At 42.6% G+C, this 19471-nt stretch overlaps 1 protein-coding gene across 6 annotated transcripts in view; it reads left to right on the top strand.

Annotated features, from left to right (window-relative positions):
• The first annotated feature begins 6991 nt into the window (after positions 1–6991).
• TRAF3IP1 (TRAF3 interacting protein 1) overlaps positions 6992–19471 on the top strand; it is a 45452-nt gene continuing 32972 nt past the window's right edge. For 4 of the 6 annotated variants that reach the window (XR_013953992.1, XM_080601066.1, XM_080601070.1 and 1 more), the window contains exons 1-6: positions 6992–7177; positions 8156–8224; positions 12859–13020; positions 14486–14626; positions 14766–15230; positions 16366–16443. Coding sequence is in view for 5 of the 6 variants with exons in the window: in XM_080601066.1 (XP_080457192.1) it covers positions 7055–7177; positions 8156–8224; positions 12859–13020; positions 14486–14626; positions 14766–15230; positions 16366–16443 (1038 nt within the window). In the remaining variant the exon portion in view is untranslated. Of the gene's footprint in view, positions 7178–7311; positions 7384–8155; positions 8225–12858; positions 13021–14485; positions 14627–14765; positions 15231–16365; positions 16444–19471 lie in introns of those variants that run through there. The other 2 variants (XM_080601067.1, XM_080601068.1) reach the window with 2 other exon arrangements.

Below are 19471 nucleotides of genomic sequence, written 5' to 3' on the forward strand. Positions count from 1 at the left end.
CCGTTGTGGAACCAACCACCAGCCTGTAAAGAAATCCCAGCTCTGCGTCTGTACACAGTCAGATTTTGGTCTTCCTTTGAAGACCTCAGTGAAACAGCTCTGGGCTGCTAGCGAGCTAGACCATGATCGTGGTGGCTGTGCTTCAAGGAGGGGGGAACTTCTTGGGGGGGGGAAATGGGCATAAATGAGCCACTGAGGAAACTTCACCAGTGTTTCACCACCAGTGGCTTGCAGGATTACAGGAGAGAGAGTTGCTGAAATGTGAAGCGTTACATGTTTCTTGAACTAGAGGGTACTGCATGAAATCTGGATATAAATTACATGGGGAAGTTGCGTTGTGCAGAAGAGATTCAATGGTCATTTCAGTAACATTCAAAAGCTGAGCTCATTTGCAAAACTAGCAAATAAATATGTCCGTATGCTGCTGTGCTCTGAATGACAAGCCTTCCTGAATTACAGGAGAAATAAAAGCCAGCATGGACAGCTGTAGAAGAGGTTGGGAAAATAAAACTAGCATACAGCCAGAATTAAAAAGTAGGTGAAGGGATGGGGGGAGCAGGGGTACATGTGGGTCAAGGGAATGAAGTGATGCTGCTGAGACCCAGCTCTTGTGAAAAATTTCAGTTACGGCAGGGTGGATAGGGTAGATCCACACCAGAACTGTGGGCATGATGTATATAATACACCGATCGATTGAAAAGGAACTGTTTCTCTTGATAAAACAAATCTGAACATGCAACATATGGGTATTCATTGCAAAATTAATTCTACTTGATTTAACCAAATCAATCAAGGCTTTCGATTAACACTCCATGGAGTAAACATGTTGCAGTTTGCAGGCTGCTCGTGGTGGTTTTATCTTATCCAATAACCCAAACATAACTGGCCAAAACAAATTTATGCTAGAGTTCTGAATAGTCCCTCCATTAAGTATCTTAAGCAGGTAAAGATAAGAAAAAATACCTTAAAGTTGTATGCAATCCGTAACGAACAGATTCAAAGCAGCAGGAAGTATCTATCTAGGAAACCACACAGCTCTGTTTGTCTAGTTATTACCTCCACAAGAGATAATAACAATTTAAGGTGTGTTTTATCAATCAAATGTTTTCATATCTGATAAAATAACTCACAAAGGCACCTCACTTTACTGCTCTGCATGCAGAACTCCTGAGACACATCATCTTTGTGTCCCCTTGAGGATGGAGAGGCCCCAGCAAGCCCGCAGGCAGGATCAGCCAGCACCGGGACACGTCTCGCTAGCTGGATGGTTGCTGGGTGGCAGAGGCAAGGCAGCAGAGCCTCCACGGAGCTGAAAGTCCTACAAATGCATCCTGTGGCAAGGAGCCAGGATGTGAAACAGCACAGTGACTGGGCAATGAAACAACTACCCCAAGCCATGCCAACTCCCAAAAGAGAGATGCCAGAAACTCAGCTGGCATAGAAATGTTTCCTGAGATTCATCCTGTATTTGAAATCCTAAAATGATGTAGAAGATGCCTGTGACTATGCATTACCTGTTATCATGGTAGCTGGTACAAACAGGTCCCTCTGCCATAGATTTTCATCCCACTGGCCACGGTTCTTTTTTTGAAATATGCTTGGTGTGAAATCACTTCCATGCTTTCGCAGGAGGTGCTGAGCACTTTGAAATGTCTGTCCAGTTCCTTAAGGTACCAGATTGAAGCCGAGCAGTCACTAGCATCTGTTCGTGCATTGCACTGGTGAGTTGGAGCCACTGGGACCTCTATCCAGCACACAGGAGAGGAGAGGAGTGGGTTCAATCAATAGATAGCCGAACCTGGATTTTGCAATCTGCAAGGTTGAAGTTTCATGAGATAAAATGACTTTTTGTACTGTAAGTGCTGGCCTAGCAATGCAGAGCCAACAATGGGGAGTTCAGTCAGTGTCAGTTTAAATCTATATTTTTCAAGGCATCTTGCAAAACCTGCCAACCAAACATTTTATGAGCGTGCAACATCAAAATACAATTATTTCAAATCAACAAGGAGCAAAGATGTCCAGGTAATGGGCTGCAGCACAACAGTAGTTTGTGTCTCACCAGTTTCCTGCTGATCTTCAGAACCAACCTGTCTTCGTGGTGATTTACACTTACATTTGTTGTTTACCTGATGGGTTGGGAATAACTTTGACTGTTAGTAATCTGAAATGTGTGGGATAGCTGGACAAAATTCCGAATTCCACATTGAGTAGTAGTTCAAAAGGCAAAACCTGACTTCTAAGGGGTGGTAGTAATTTAAAAGGCAAACAAACCCAGCTGTTTAAAGGAGGAGAGGGAATTAGAGACTTAAAAGGCATGCTCACGGGAAGGCTGTTTCCCAAGCACTGCCATTTTTTCCATCTCTCAGGCTCTTTCAGTGGACGTGGTTTGGTTGCAGTTCTTGATGTTAGGGTAAGGGGTACTGGGTGAATGTTTATTTCTGCTTCAGGAATTGATTTTATTGTAAACTTCCCAAATCTTATACCATGGAGATCTTTAGAGAAATTCCCACTTGCTTTAGGATTCTGCACAACTGCAAACTGTTTGGCTTTCAGTTATCTTTCTAAAAGTCTTAAAACTGGGAGACCCAGTAAAGCACAAAAAATACACTAATAAATGTCATAGAGTCACCAAAAAAAGCTAAGAGGATTTCAGACTCCCAAATTTTGTTCTTGCAACAGAAAAAGAGTGTTTTATAGGAACAGCCACTGGGCATTTCATGTACTGTAGCAGCTTTGGCTCCTAGTAGATAACCACAGGGTCTGTATCTGTTTAACTTCAAAAAAGTTTAGTTGTTAGGAAAGGGGAACACTAACTCCCTATGTCTTAAGAAATGATTACAGACTATCAGTCTGGTGTGCCTTTTCTGGGTTCTGCAGCAAAAGCAGTAGGATCTTCTAACCTCCCTCTGCCCCCTTCTTTTCTTGAGTCGTTTGATAATCTGATTTTTCTCTTAATTGACACTGTACAGTCAGCTGAATTTTCTACGGACAGGAGGACTACGTGAGATTCTTAATGTAGCAGCATAAAGATGTGTAAGTGCTCCTACTGCTTCTGCAGTTCACCAGCCATTGGTGTGTTTGTGCCAGGTTTACTTAGATATTCTCGGTCCCTGGTTTCACCACGTGACAACATCTTAACTTGCCCAACTTCTAATAACAATTCTAGTCCAAGGTCCTCAAAAGGACTACATCTGCAGACTAAACCTCAAGCTATCTGTTTTACAGCCTTAGGATACTTTTTAAAATTCCAATGCCTCCCTTTAGGTCCACAGGGATTCATGGAGTCTTTGTGGGTTGCTAGCTTTTGATTCTTCAGTTAAATTGATCTGTGCCTCCTCAGGGTACTACCTCTTCAGCAAAATGAGCATGCCAAAGGTCAAATTTAACAAAACCCCTAAGATTCATTCTCAGGCATTGCAGACGCTTCATAGAGAGCTGGTGGCAGAAATCCAGATAAACCATGATTCCAAAACAAACAACCCTCTTCCCCAGAGCAGCTTCTTCCCAGTCTTCTTGCTTCCTCTGAGATTTCTTCTGATGCCCTTGTATGTAGAAGCTGTCAACACCTTTTCTTCTTCCCAGGCTCACCAGATCCTGTAGTCACAGTCTGTCTGGGAATCTCATCAATTTATGTGTGTGTCAGGCTGAGGGAAGAGACGAATTGTTTCCCCGCAACTTCTTCCTGCTGAACTACCTGCTCTCAGGAGCCCAGGTGTAATTACTCTGTCAGCATGGAAGCTGTCCACTTGACTTCCTCTGCATAAGAACAACCTCTTTCCCTGCCTAAACCAGATAAATCTGTTTTATACCAGGTGAATCTATTTTGTAATGCGTCTCTTCTTGTTCCTAAATCTGATTTGTTCTTCTAACTCAGTATGTGCTTTTTATCTGAGACTTGGAGCTGGCATGGAAGAGCTGGTAACAATGCCTTTTACAACCAACGTGAGAAACACAGTGCACAAATGCAGCAACTCAGGTGAGCTGCAGGTTTGGGCTGTTAAACAAGTAGAGAGTCACAACACACAGCAACTCAGACTGTGTGCAGTCCTACTGAAGTTTCAATCTCACACATTAATGTTCATGACTGGTCAAGCAGAAAAGTGGTATTTTCTTTCTTAGGTTCCCAGTCATGGTCTGGACAATTGGCAGCAGCATGAACACTCGGGAACAGCCAAGTTTTTGCTTTTTGTTAAGGGATGTAACGTGGCAAGAACAAAGGAGGTTGCACAGAGGATGTAGTAAACTGCCTGGTGGGAAGGCAGTGGTGTCTTTCATCTGCAGAAGACAATGATGGTGCTGGGGACCCTGTGCTCTCCTTTCATTTACTTGCCTTGTCCTGGCTTTGACAGGGAATGCGATGTGGGATCAGAGAATTTTAAAGTTGGCTCCTCCCCAGTTCTTCACCCTTACGTTCTACTTTATTTCAAGAACAGTTAAAAAAAAAATCACCTCAAGAAATGTTAACTTTCTGAACACTTCACTGTTTGTCTGATAATTATTCAAATAAGGGACTGAGGTCGGACTAATTGCATGGGACAAGATACTTTTAGGGTTCATTCCAGGGAGTCTTTCCCAGATAGTCTGTCTGTTCTGGCACGGCTGAGATAGGACACACAGAGATCTTACATTTTATCCATATAATCAGATACCACACCTAACACTTCCTGCACTGTGCTTTTACTTTGTAATAGTGCCTAATCAGAGATGAGTTTTGGCTGTCCTGTGAAGCAAAATATTTTCCCTTTTTCCTCAGGTCACTTGTATTTGGAACCATCAGATTGTTCTGAAGTAGCTGAAATCTCTCCTCAACTCTGAGCTTTGCTCCTGAATAAATGTGTACTCGCTATCTTTTGTCCTCACTTTGTAGGCAGTGCTTGAATAAGAAACTCGGCTTCAACCAGCTCAGTAACCTAGGAAGCTGATAACAATTGTTTATTTTCAGATCGTTATTACTGATTGCTTCAGCACTTTTAAAGAAAAGCCAAAGGTTTCTGCAGTCTAAAGAGCTGTATCTTGAATCCCCTTTCCATTTCTGAGTATTCTAGAGTAACAGGTACGTATGTTTAAAATCATGCTGTACCTCAACAGACCAGTCTTCTGTTTTATAAGTGGGTAGACTGTGAACAGCATTTGAAGAAGGAACTAGGGTTTGACAGATACACAACAATTTTTTTTTTTCAAGACATGGTGAAGTCAGACAGACCCATGGCCATCAGGCAGCTCAGAACTAGCTTGTCCTGACTTTACTGTGTGTGTGCTGTGGTTACTGGGCTCACCTGGGGGGCAGTTCCCAGGGACATGGGGTTGCAGGGAACATCAAACGTCCATCGGACAGCATTTCCTGGAAACTTTAGTCTTGCTGCACTGACGCACCAGGAATGGCCTGCATATCTGTGATGCAAATGCCTAAGTTTTCCAGGTTATTTCCAGGATAGGAAGCTGTACAGGCCTTTCATACCCATTGTATAAGCAGCTTTGGAATACCCAATGGCATTTTTGACCTGCAATACAGCAGGGTGGTGCCTCTGCACACCTCCACACTCCCCTTGCTCCCCAGCACACTGGGTGGGATACCATGTTTAAAAAGCAGCATCCCGAATAAAGCAGCATCCCAAAGTAAGCAGTACCCCTTCCCCCTGATGCCTGGTGACCATTGCACCTCACCACAAGCCAGCTGTTAGGCCAGCCTCAGGAAACTCCCTCCCAGGGGTGCTCCCAGTATGGCCAAGGACAGGGCCAAGATGACCAACAGCATCCTCGCTTGTATCAGGAATTTACTATGTTTAGTTAGAAGACTAACTAGTCTTAGTTTCTAGAAGACCAGAAACTTTGTATGTCTAATGCTACTGTAGTCACTGAAGAATCAGCCTCATCTGTAAGACTATACAGAATTGTATCCCAGGACAGAGGAAGGAAGGGCTGGATAACCTAGGCCTGGAGAATGTGGCTGGGAAGAATAGGTGAGGAACTCGTGGTATGCATGTCTTTGGATGTGTATGTGACTTAATTTAGTATGCACAGCTAAGTTGGAACAACAAGATAAGAAAAAATGAGATGGTCTGAGCATGCACAAGAACTGGGTTCAAGCAGCGAACACAGTGAGGAAGACTACCGACGATCACCAGAGACCCCTGGAAGACCATCAGTGGAAACAAATGCGCATGCATCAGGAACATTTACATATTTTAACAAATTATGGGAAATAGTATGCATATGTTAATTATTGCTCAGAAATCTAATGAATATATATGTTTTAATTAGAATCATTAGGGTTGGAAAAGACCTTCAAGATCATCTGGTCCAACCATCGCCCTACTACCAATGTCATCCACTAGACCATGTCCCTAAGCACCACGTCCAAACAATTGTTCAGGCTATAGGGGTTGTATACAAATGGAACGGGTTGCCCAGGGAAGTGGTGGAGTCACCGTACTTGGGAGTATTTAAGGAAAGGTTGGACATGGTGCTTAGGGACGTGGATTAGTGGATGACATTGGTAGTAGGGCAATGGTTGGACCAGATGATCTTGGAGGTCTTTTCCAACCCTGATGATTCTATGATTCTATGCGGAGCCAGGAGCTGGACTCGATGATCCCTGTGGGTCCCTTCCAACTTGGGCTATTCTACAGTTCTAACTCGGCATGCACACTAGGTGGAGCGATCCTTTGTGCATCTGGCGCCACAAATAAAGAATGCCTGCTTTCTAGAAGTCCAAACTGGGTCTTAGAGAGTTTCTTTGACTGACTTTTACGGGTTGCCTAGGGAGACGGTGGAGTCACGACCCCTGGGGGTGTTTAAGGAGAGGCAGGACGTGGTGCTTAGGGACGTGTTTAGGTGGCAGGGGACGGGGGGACCAGAAGATCCCGGAGGTTTTTCCATCACAAACAATCCCGGGATCCTGGGATTCTAAGATGGCGGCGGGGCCGGTTGCTAGGGCCGCGCCGTGCCTAGCAACAGCGCGCCTGCGCAGCGAGGCGCTCGGCACCGCGGGGCAGGCCGGGACGGCCGGTGGCGGGCGGCGGGGCGGCGGCGGCGGCGGCGGCGTGGGGCGGCCATGAACGAGGCGGTGCTGCGGCAGACGCGGGAGGCCCTGGGCCGGGTGATCCGGCGGCCGCCGCTCACCGACCGGCTGCTGAGCAGGCCGCCCTTCCGCTACCTGCACGACGTCATCACCGAGGTGCGCCGCCGTCGCTAGGCAACGGGGCCGGGCCGGCGGCGCGCCCCCTGCGGGCGGGGGGGGGGGGAGGAGATTTTGGGGTTGTTTGGGGGATTTTGGGGCGGTTTAATTAATACGCGTCGGTTCCACGAGCTTTTAAAATGTATCTGCCGGTTCCACGAGTTTCTGGTTCCATACGTGGCTGGGCACAAGTTGCTCAGTGGGGGGTCAGCAGTTTTTTTGTTTATTTTTAATATATACGTATCTATTCCCTAAGTTTCTGGTTCTGTATGTTGCTGTGCACGAAGAGGTCAGTGGGGGGATAATAGTCTTTTTTAATTTAATTTAATATATATCTATCAGTTCCCTAAGCTTCTGGTTCGGTATGTGGCTGTGCGCAAAGAGGTCAGTGACAGGGATTGTAGGTTTTTAAATTATTTTAACATATATGTATATTGGCTCCCTGAGCTTCTGCTTCCATATGTAGCTGTGCATGAAGAGGTCAGTGGGTGTTTAGTAGTTTTTTTTATTTATTATTAATACATATCTATCGGTTCCCTGAGCTTCTGGTTCCATATGCGGTTGTGCATGAAGAGGTCACTGGGGGGATAGTAGGATTTTTATCTATTTTTGTTATATTTGTATCAGTTCCTTGAGCTTCTGGTTCCACGTGTGGCTGTGCACGAAGAGGTCAGTGGTAATAGCAGTAAGCTGCCTTTGAAATGTGTGAGCCCGCGTTAACGCTGCAGGTGTCCCATGTTCCCCGACCGCCAAGGTTAAAGGTGGAATTAAACAGGAGGGAGGCCGGAGCCGTAAGCAAGGATTATGTCTTCCTGGTGCACAGACACGAGCGGCCCCGATCCTGTCGCAGGCACAGCCCCAAATGCTGTACTGCCTCTGGAAGTGAAGCAGGCCATTACGCCTGCTGCTGCCACCCGAGTATTATCCCACAGAAACCTTTGAGCGCTCCTAACTTGTGCCTTTTCTTCTGTTTTCCAGGTGATCAGAGTGACAGGTTTTATGAAAGGACTTTACACAGATTTTGAATTGAAATCAGATAACGTCAAGGTGGGTATGAAACTTCCCTGTTTACCCAGCTTCAACATGAACAGTCTTTGAAACTTGCCACATGGCTCCTCTAGTCTTTTTTGTGTTCAGCTTCTGCTGCCTGCCTTTAGTTTAACATTGTGAAGAAGTATGAAAAGGATATTTGCAGCCTGTTGGTTAGATTATGCAATGTGTAGGGTGAACACCTATAGATTACATTTATAGGTATAGCTCAGGGGGTGGACGCAAACAAGCTGTCATGTTTAAAGAACTATTTCTGTACACATCTCAAGAAAGAGAGATCTAACTGATGACTAAACATAGGTTTCCAAACGTCTGCTGTATTGCAGATAATGATAATCACTATGTAGCGAACTCGCCTTGAAGCAGTTAGGCACCGATAGTAAATCTCAGACACTAGAAATCCGCACACAGCTTTTTCCTGAGTCTGGAGGTCTATTGATAGAATGCATGTTTTTATATTTATTGCTTTTTAAAAAATGTGTGTATATACAGGCATATCTGTGTGCGCTGTATACACATACATTAAATATTATTGCATTATAATACAGTTATAATAAGGCATTCATCCATTATAGGCACTCTACAGTAGCTTTACTGCTGTCTGTGAATGGCCAATTACTGAAAGAGGAAGCTAATGCTATTACTGAGAAATGCTTTTCTTAAGTGCACAGATGACTTCAGGCTGTGTTTGCTCTCCCAGTGTCTGCCTCTTTGCTGAGCCAGGGCTGCTGACTTCCCCACCAACCAACTTGATTCAAAACTTGTGTCACTTGTGCATGGCACACAATCCCTGTTGTGTGTTGCTAGTTAAACAGCTACATCCTTTGGTGATTGTTTAACATAGCAACTGAAGTGTTGGCTTGCCATCCCTGCAGCCAGTTGCATGGATGGCTTATGCGCTACTCACAGCTAATTATTGGCCTTATGGGTACGTTTATTTCTGTGACTGTTCCTGTCGTTGTAGGGATAACTAAAATTAAATTAATTACACAATTGATTGGTTTTGTTCATACTTTCCCTGTGGAAGCTTGACAGTAGGGTCAGTGAAGGTGAACAGCTAAGCACATGCTGTCTCTTGTTCGCAGAGCGCTGTGCATTTTTTTCTTTTGTGGATTGAAAAAACATTTCCTAGCAGCTCTGAAGCAGGTCTTTGTATGTAGATACAAATATCTACATACCGTGATATCTGTGAAGTTGCACCAACCTCCTGAGTAGCTCTTTTAGAGTTTTTTCCTGCAGTCCATAAGATCATGTTTTCAAGGGTTCAGGAAAAGAAGATTAAAATGCTGAGGAAAATGTCTCTAGCTTGTGTACCTCTTTTCAAAGCACAAGTCGGGAGAAAGACTTGTCTGTCACAGGATGCTTCCTTACTGTGATTTATGTTGGGAGTTTAAGAAAATCAGGAGAGTTAGCATTTTGTGGTAGGAGGGGAGGAATCTTTCTGTGGAGACCAGAGCTACCTGCACATGGCTGGAGGCTGAGAGCAGCAGCTGGAGTACGCGTTGTGATCACTGTATACGTGAGGGTGATCTGCTTTATGTATCTCTGGGGAACGATGCTCGTCTGGTGTGATGATCTGGCAATGGGCACACAGACCTGGGATGGACGGGGTGCTTTCTGCAAGAAAGGAAAGGTTTGTGCTCGCTGTGAAATAGCCCTCCTAGTGCCGTAGTCCAGTCTGCTTGCTGTGGGCTGGGAAGAATTGACGGCTGCTCTTTGGAGGCTGGTTGTGCTGTGCAGTTAAAGATCTCAAGAAGCACAAGCTGAAACTACGAAAGCCCAAAGCCATGGCAGTGTCCTGGTCAGCGTCTGTGGCTGCTGGGACTGGCTCTTGGTCTTGAAATCCCTTATGAGCTACATGGTGTCACGCATGCATTCATGAGTGCAGCAACCATTTTGGGTTGGGTTTCGACTCGCCTCTTCCACATGGCACAGCAGTGGGATCTTTAAAGTACCCACCGTTTCTTCTACGGTACCTTTTTTTGTCTCCACTGTTGGAATAATACATACTGCTTAGATAGCTGGTCCCTTCTTCTGTGTAGAAAGAGGTGGGAGGCAGGCTGGAAGCGTCTGATGAGCTGAAGCATGCTGCAGAGCATGCAGCTGGACCTCACCGAGTTGTACTTTGGTTCAGGGATGTGTTTCAGGGGAATTTAAGTGTAAGGGAATGGACGCGTGAGGTTTCCTGAATGGCTGGGACTTTTCTGAAACAAATTCACCTCTTCCTACCAATAGCATTGGGCAGTATTGCTGCCTTCGTGGTCATCAGAAAGGTTTGTCTCATTGGGTCTAGCAAAGTGTTCTCTTATAAATGGAAAGACTGAATGTCAGGCTCTGTTAGCCTTTCCCATCAGCTTTATATTGTATTTATCTCTCTCTCTCTCTCTCTATATATATATATGTATATGAAAAGTCTTAGCACATGGAATAGTAGAGATGCCTTTGATTAATAGAAATTTTTTTTTGTGTGGTTTTAAAGCTCTCAGCACTGTTTCAGATGTTTGTTTCTATTCTGGTAGAACTTTATTTACTGATCCAGGTGGGATCTGTGGGTTTCTCACTGGCTTCATAAAGATTTCTTGTTCAGACAGAAAACACTGATAATGTAACTGCTGAAAAAGACAAGGATATAGGAGGGACTTCTGGATCACTTTTATTTGAAAATGTTGGGTTTAGAATAGTATCCTGCTTCCTTCCCTGAATTAACAGATTGCATATGTCCTTGAGAGGGTGGGCAACTATTTTAATCAAAGGAGGGTGCAGCATTTCCTTCCTTTTCTTTCCTTGTTTTTCAATGCAGGGATCACTGGTGAGGGTGAAGTGGCCCTGATGGTGGTGGAGACATCTGAAAATCCTAGCTATGTGGCAGTTGTTTGTTTTAATCTGTTCGGAAGAGTTGGAGACGGGAAGTACCCTGGCTCTGGAGACCGTCTTCCCACGCGTTTAGTTATCATTCACATGCTTGCAGCACAACCCAGGTCTTGTTTATGGAGCAGCTCTGGGACTTGGGATATCGCACGGACAGCCATATAAAGCTCCAGTGCCACAGGAGTAGATAATGCTGCCAGATGGCCTTTAAAGAGTATTGGCCTTGCTCAGCTGAGGAATTACTGGCTTCTGGTGCTTTCCTTTATTTTGGTATGTTTGTCAAATTAGGTCCAGACCGTTCTGGATCTGTGCACCTGAGATGCCCAGACAGTAAAGAAGTGCAGTGCAAAATCAGGTGGTTTCTTGGGTAGTTAAAACTGCTCGCTTTGCTGAAGTAAGTGAAATGTCAGTGGTCAGCTTTTTGGTTATTGGCTTAAATGTTGTAGTTGCTACTCTTCCGAACCAATACCTGTTAAAACACACATATAGAACTCTTCTCATGTGGGTTTACTTTTTAACAGGCTAGTAAGGTATCTTTATCTCCACTCAAGAAAGTAGAGGATGAGTAAGTAGACTTCTGTGATGGGACTGCTAAAATTCCTTGAATTTTACTCTGCTTTATTAATTAATCCATGCCCCCTCCCCAGTATTCTGCAGCTGCAGAGACTTCACACCATCATCTCGTTATCTGTGCTGTGAAGCATCCGATAACATTTTAGTTGGTGGGTGTTGTTTTGTTTTGCTTTTATTTTTCTTAATGTTTTTCCATAATCACCAAGAGTCATCGCTTTTGCTAAAGGGTACATGGGGAAAGTTGATTGTAAGTGTAATTGTAAAACTAAAACACATCTGGTAATTGTGGAGATAAAATACGTGCCTGTATCTCTTGGCCACCATCCTTTGTATGTTTTCTTTACTCAAGGTTAAGTCTGGTTTGCAAAGTACATGTATAAGCATGTAAGCCTTTCAGTTTGGACTCACAAGTCCCATAAAATTGGGACTCCTGTGTCGAAAAATGGGCAACATGGTTGTCTTTCTGAGCAATAATTGCTGTAACAATCCTGTTGTAACTCTTTAGTGTTTCTTTTGGTAATGCTTGCATCATTTCTTATACAAAATTGTATTTTCTGCAACGTCTTTATTCTCTTGAAAACAGAGTGTCAGAAAGTGTACTGCAGCTGAATGATAAATATACTTAAAAGAAAATAATAATAATAATAATAATAATAAAAACAATACGAAAACCACCCGCACAAACCACAAAATTCTACTTTTAATTTGGTCATTGAAGTTCAATACTCACCCTTGCTCAAAGCTTTTACTTCTTAATCAGAAATAAGTGGCTAACTAAAGCAGGGTAGCCCACTTCCCTGACCTTACAAACCACATGCCATTCACAATTCACCTTGGAGAGTCTAAAAAAAAGCACAGAGATTTAGGCACAAATGCATCCCTTGGTCCAGGTTTGGAAACTGCTCTCCCAAGAGGCCCCTCTGCTTCGGGGCAGCTCTAAGCTGGGCTCCCAGCCCTCGCGGGGCGACCCAGAGGTGCGGGCAGGGTGGCTGGTGATGCTTCATTCCCAGGGAGCTCAGCCATGCTTTGGCTCCTGGCATCTGTGGCAAAGCTTCCTCGTGAGCCACAGTTCAGCTGCTCCTGTTGTACAGACACTTTCTGCACCTCCAGTCGGAGCTTTCCTAACCTTTAGGTGGTGTATGGAATTATTTTAGAGTTTCAATATTATTTTTTAATTGTTGTTTTTCTAGGATAAAGATGCCAAAATCAGCTTCCTTCAGAAGGCAATTGATGCTGTTGTAATGGTAACAGGAGAGCCACTGGCAGTAAAACCAGCACGTGTTGTGGCTGGACATGAACCTGAAAAAACAAATGAATTTCTTCAAGCGATTGGGAAGTGTTGCTTAAATAAGGTATGACATCACTATATATATTTTATATACATAGTTACATATTTATTTATTTTACATATTATCAGAGGTTATTTGTGACAGACATTGACACTCATTGCTATTTTTAATTACACAAGATATACTGTGTTGAGTCACCACTTATAATAATAATTAATAATATTAACAGAAATATAGTATGTGATCCTTAGCAGAGTTTGAGCCAGGTCCCCACACAAATACATTCTGGATATCTTAGTTGAAAACCCTTGAAGTTATGAATGTGAACAAATTGTGTATATTTAACAATGAAGTCCTATAATATGTACAAGCTGTATGGAGATTTTATTTGGATAATCTTTGTCTGATAATCTATTAATTTAAATTTGTATTATGGGCTTCTTCTGTATAGATTGCTTGAGATCAGGAAGGAGGAAGTTGATGAACATGTGCGCTAAGATGGGACAAGTTAGAGAATGTTCTTGATGGCACAGCCTCCTAGCATGGTGTGATGAGATTTAATATCCAAAGGATATCGTCTACCCACTTAAGCAAAGATAATTAACCCCTTGGCTTTATAGTGAAACATAAGCTTGATGTACATTGTGGAAAAGATTTGCTTCAGGCTCTAGCTTGATACTTTTGGTGATGAGCTGACTGTGCTGCTTGGAGTTAGGTAGTTCAGGCAAGTGTTGTTAATGTGCAGATGTTAATGGCCAAATGTGAAAACCCACAAAAATCCATAGTATTATATTTACAAATCAGGAGTCAACCCTCAGGGCAAAATCAGTTTTAGTGATCTAAAAGCAAATCCTGTTTCAGGAAGAATTCCTCAGAAATGTGATGGGGTGTGTGTGTGTTTTTTAATTTATTTATTTTTCTTTAAGAACAGTCAAACTTCTTGTCTAAGAAGTTTCTAAGTAGACATGAAAACTTATATTTAACTTAACTGTTTAAAGAATTGCTTGTCTTCTTAACTTCACCAAATGCAAAAGATTTTTAAAAGCAGTGACTGCAGCTTACAGAAAGTCATTCTTAATGTAGTTTTCCTTGTTAATGACTGTTGCTGAGCAAGTATTAGACGTCACTGAAGTGGCCTGAGAATGGATGCAAATACATAACAATGCAATTTTAAGAATGTTTAACTGATCCAGCAGCCATGGAATAAGGTTTTGACAGCAATTTACCTTATTGTTTTGAAAAATGTATAAGGTGTTGCAATGAGAATTGCCAATTCTGCTAACATACATAAAAAGCACAATGTATTTATATAGTCCTGGTACATGTGGTCAGATTGTTATGAGAATTACAAAGAGGTGTTTAACTTAAAGGACCATTATTACGCCCGTGAAAGAATGTTTTTGGAAGAGCAGAAATACAAGCTTTATTTCAAAAGGAAAAAAAAGTCATGTTGACTACAGAGTTAGGAAGAAGGGAGATAATAACAAAATAACCTAGTCATTTCAGGGATTTTTTCTGTTTCTTGCAGCTCTCCAGTGATGCTGCTGTAAAAAGGATCTTAGCTGGGGAAAGAGCTGATGTTCAAGGGAAACCTCCATCCTCTAAATCTCGAGTTAAAGAAAGCAGAGAGCCCAAAACAGAAGAACAAAAACCCCATAGGGATAAAGAGGTAGGCATTTGCAACTTTCGGGTACACTGGCTACCATTATTCTTTAAAATTTCTTTTAGCGTACATTTTATCTGTAAAAAGTAACAGTTATAAACTTGCTTTGTATTGAAACTAAATATTAGTTTTTACTTTCTTTTAGGGAAAAGGAGATACTGAAATTAAAGACCGAAGCTCAAGCAGAGACAGAAAACCCAAAGGAGATTCCAAAGAAAGTGAAGAAAGAGAAAAGGAAAGTGATAAACAGAAAGAAAATGAAGACAGGCACAAAGACGCTGAAAGGGACACCTTTAAGGAAGAGGAAAAACAAGAAAGGGAAAGAAGGAGAACAACCAAACAAGGAAGAGAAACAGAAAAACACAAAAGGAAAGGAGACACAGAACGAGAAGACGATGCTGAACGTGATAACGGACGGGAAAGGGAGAAAAAAAGTGAAGGAGGAAGAGAAACAGACAGATTGAAAGGAAGAGACAAAGATAAGGCTAGGGACAGAGAACGAGAGAAAGATAGAGAAAGGGGAAAAGACTGGGATAGGGATAGGCAGAGGGACAGAGGAAAAGATGGGGAGCATGTAAAAGAACATGGAAAGGATAAAGCAGAGAAAAAGGTAATTGAAATTTTATTTCAGAGAAAAATAACTTCCGGCATGCTGTGGTAAGGACTGAATATTTTTCTGAAATGGTCTTGTGTCTTGTCTTGTATGTTCACTTAATGATTAAGTACTTTCTTTAACAGCAATTACTCTCATGAATTGAAAAGTTTTTTTTGGTATGGATTTGATCTTGTAAGAATGTGGCTGAGGCTGTGTGTGGACCGTCCTGTCTCTGAGCCTTTGGACTCGTCTGACTGGGCTTCCTGAACATCTAACAAGCAGTTTATTTTCTGACCTGTGCTTGTTTGAATTCTCCTCACCACATTTGATTCTGTTTGGCGGGGGGGGGGTGGCAGCGACGATTGGAACTGTGTACTTGCATCCTCACATCTTCCCAGTAATGCATGCTGTTGTTGCAGCCACAGCTAGCTTTTGGGATGGGGGTTGAAGAGAGTTTCTTTGAGCCATACTGGTCATTAATCTATCTCTTGAGCCTACTTCTTCTGTAGCAGAACCCATAGGACGGAGTCATGTGTCTGCATTTTTTTTTTTTTTTTTTTGCTTTCTAGTCTAAGCTGCTTGCTTCCAACTTCATAACTTCATTTGTTTTTTCTTGAAAGAATTGTTGGGAAGCCCATTTGGGTCAAATCATTTCCTTTTAGCAGGGGTGCTCTATTTGTGGTGGACTGTGCATCTGCCACTACAACTTACTTCAGGTCTCAGTGTAAAGTCCTAAAGTGCCTTAAAAGCCATCTCTTCATTGTCTTTAATATTTAAATCTTCGTCTAAACAGTTGTTGTTTGCCTTTGCTCTTCTTTTGTTTGCTGGTTCGAGGTAGAAATTCAGGATTAACGGATATCAATGACGCTGCTGTTAGGAGGTAGCTTAATTTATGTTACAATTGAGAAAGCACTTCTGGCATTACCTGTTTGCTGGCTTTGAGGCTTCTTGGTATTACTCAAAAATAGTGTTTAATTTTACTCCGTTAGGCTTCCAAGAGAGCCGGGCAAGGTAAAGAGGGTAGGTAGAAGGATGAGTACACAGCAGAACTGAGCACATTACAATGTTATTCTTATTTCCCCTTTCACGTAATTCAGGTAAGTAGCTTGCTCCTCAGCACATGGAATCTAAAGCAATTACTTGTTTTTAGTCCACAGATTCTGAGGAATCCAAGCTTAGAAAATTGCAGAGGCCGACTAAAGACAGCAAGTGCCAGCCAGATAATGAGGTTAGTAGTAGAGAAGATCTGGGAAGGTGATTATAGAGGGCGTTACTTTTTAGAATGGCTTGGGAATCTGCATGTAATGAAAGTCAGACTGAAGGATAGGCAGATGCTGACTTTTAGGGCTCTAAAACAGGTGCTTGTCTGATTCTTGCTTGTTTTAAAATTTCTCATAGCTTGGACAAAAAAGCCTAATCAGTTCATTTTTATTTCCAGATTTTTAGTTCTAGTTATTGATCATTGAGTGCTTCAGAAAAATGTTTATCTGCTCAAAATTTTCTCCCTACTCCTCTGAATCTTCCCTGCAATGCTGTCGTATATTTGCATGTTTGTTTATGGTACTTTTGTGGTTTAGGCCAGCAGGCAGCCCAGCACCACACAGCTGCTCACTCGCTCCCCCCGCAGCAGGATGGGGGAGAGAACTGAGAAAGGTAAAAGTGCGAGAACTATTGTGTTGAGATAAAGACAGCTTAATAAGAGAGAAGGAGGAGGAAAAAAAAAAAGAAGAAAAGAAAAATCTAAATGATGCAAAACACACTCACTCACCACCAGCTGATCGATGTCCAGCCAGTCCCTGAGCAACGGCAGTCCCCCAGCCCTGGCCAGCCCCCCAGTCCTGTGGCTGTGGGGTGTCCCTGTGGCAGCCTGGGCCAGCTGTCCTGGCTGCGTCCCCTCCCAGCCCCCTGTGCACCCCCAGCCCCTCGCTGTGGGGGCAGCACGAGGAGCAGAGCAGGCCCTGGCTCTGTGCAAGCGCTGCTCTGCAGCAACTGAACCAGCCGGGTGCTGTCAGCATTATTCTCATCCTAAATCCAAAACACAGCACCACACCAGCTACTATGAAGAAGATGAATACCTGTCCCAAAACCAGGAGAGGGACTTTAATAGAAGTTGCTGTGTTGGAAAGAAAATGAATTCAGTGTTGCGTTGAGCCTGTGTTTTGCAGCTGGATGATGGTAGGGCAGAATAGGAATTCACAGACTGCCTCTGAACAGTAGCTGTTGCTTGTGATACCATTGTCTGCATCTGCTGCTTCTTGATGACCTTAGGCAATTCGGGGAATTATGAAGCCATCTGGCTAAATGTTTAAAGAGTGAGCCTTCAATAAATTAACCTAAAGTAGTTCAGGCTAGGAAGAAATCGGCAGGATCCCAAGTCTAGCAGGAGTCTCTGTTGGGAGTCTGTGGGCCACTGACATCATTGTGTCTTCTGCATGAGATGACAAATTTATAGCCATTCTTTGACTGAAATCCAACCAAACTTTTTAAATTATTGGCACTTGGAGGGAGAGCTTATAAAATAGTTTTTAGCCTGAAGCAAATATTCATGGCCAAGTTAAACTTCCTGCAAATTGGGTCTCTAATGGAAATTCTGAGCCTCATCCCAAACTATCGTAGTGCTCTTGGGCACCACTATAATACGCTAGGGCAGTAAAGTTTCATTTCCCGTCTTAAGTGCTTTTGGGAGTGATTCCAAGGCATGTTGGTTTACTACCTTAAATCTAGATGACATGCTTTTCCTTTACTTGCTTGCGTAACAGTAGACAGTGCTTAGCTTTTAGGTGATGAAAACATACGCTTTAGACTAGTGCATGACAAATGGTCACCTAGTTAAGACTGGAAGAGGGGAACGAAATGAAAATGTTTCCAATGAATCTTTAAAGCTGGAGAGCTGGGATAGCTGTGCAAAGTGAGTGAATCATTTCCAGCATTAAATAATTGGGAAGTGCATCTTAATGGACTGGGGCTGATCTTCCTTTCCTCGCGGTAGTTTCACAGCAGGATAATGCCTTTATTTCCAGGGATTTACTTTAATACTATTTAAGTCATGTGGCAGCAAAATAAATATATTAAAAAGAAAGGAAACAATTTATGTGTTTATGCACTCGAAGAGTATTTCATTGTATTATTTGCTAGTGTGTGCTGCGTAATTAATAAATCTTTAGCATCCATCTTTTTGTAATTATCATACACAGCAAGTGAAACAATTTGAAACAGCCCCTTTCAAGCAGTGTCTGATATGCCAGCGCCTAACATGATGCCTGCTCTCTTCTGCCCTAGAGACTGACCTCTTCTTCTCTGGATTGCTCCTGTTGTGTTTGGTTACGTATCACTGGCTTCTAGTCCTGCTCTCTGTCCTTGTACTCCTAGCCACAGCTTATCTTTCTTTCCAAACCTAGTCTTCCTTGGCTTTATGTTGCAATGTGCCATTCATCTTCCACTTGATTTTGTCTTGTTTTCACTATTTTTCAAACAGGTCCTTCCTTCAGATATTCTGCCTGTTTCACAGCATAAGGATGTGGAAACAATGTGGAAATGGGAGCTTTTATTTAATTTGAGATGTCCATGGAATTTCAGGCTAAATGGATTCTATGCTGCATTTACTTTAGAGAACAAGTTAACTTTGATTTTCTTTTTTTTTTTTTATTTGTACACATACTGCAAAGTTTAATTCCTGCCTTTGCTCCTTTGAGATTAGGAGTCTAGATAAGAGTCTGTCTTTACTCATTGAAGTTTTCATTTTTTCTTGGTGATAGTTATCTAAAGCCAGCCTTAAAATGCGATTTAAATTTCACAGGTTGATTTTTTTTAAATGTATTTTCCTTGTGCTGAAGAAAGTGTATGTTACCCGGCATGTAACAGTCATCATGTGGGTATCCATGATTTTCTGGAACTAAAAGAAAGCAACTATAAGTAGGAATTAAGAAGAAACATTTGGCTAACACATGGCAAACGGAAGGAGACTCCTTCCTGCTTGAAGGCTAGCTGTTGCATACCACACTGTGACCAGTGCTAGCTAAGCTCTATTTTGTGAACTCTCAGTCCAGGTAGAAGTCTTGTTTAAAATGGACACTTAGAAGCTCAATCAGTCATGCTACAAAATAACGAAGATAACTTTGTCTTTTAACAAGAGGTGATTCAAGCTGTAGACCTTAGGAGCGTATGGTGCTGTTTATCTGAAAAGTGCCTGCTGAATAGGTATGTCATTTTACCCCTAAGGCAAAACACGTTGGAAAAGTCTCTTCCATTTTACAGAT

The sequence above is a fragment of the Anser brachyrhynchus genome, assembly GCF_964034855.1.
Source record: "Anser brachyrhynchus genome assembly, chromosome: 7".
NCBI classification, from domain to species: Eukaryota; Metazoa; Chordata; class Aves; order Anseriformes; family Anatidae; genus Anser; species Anser brachyrhynchus.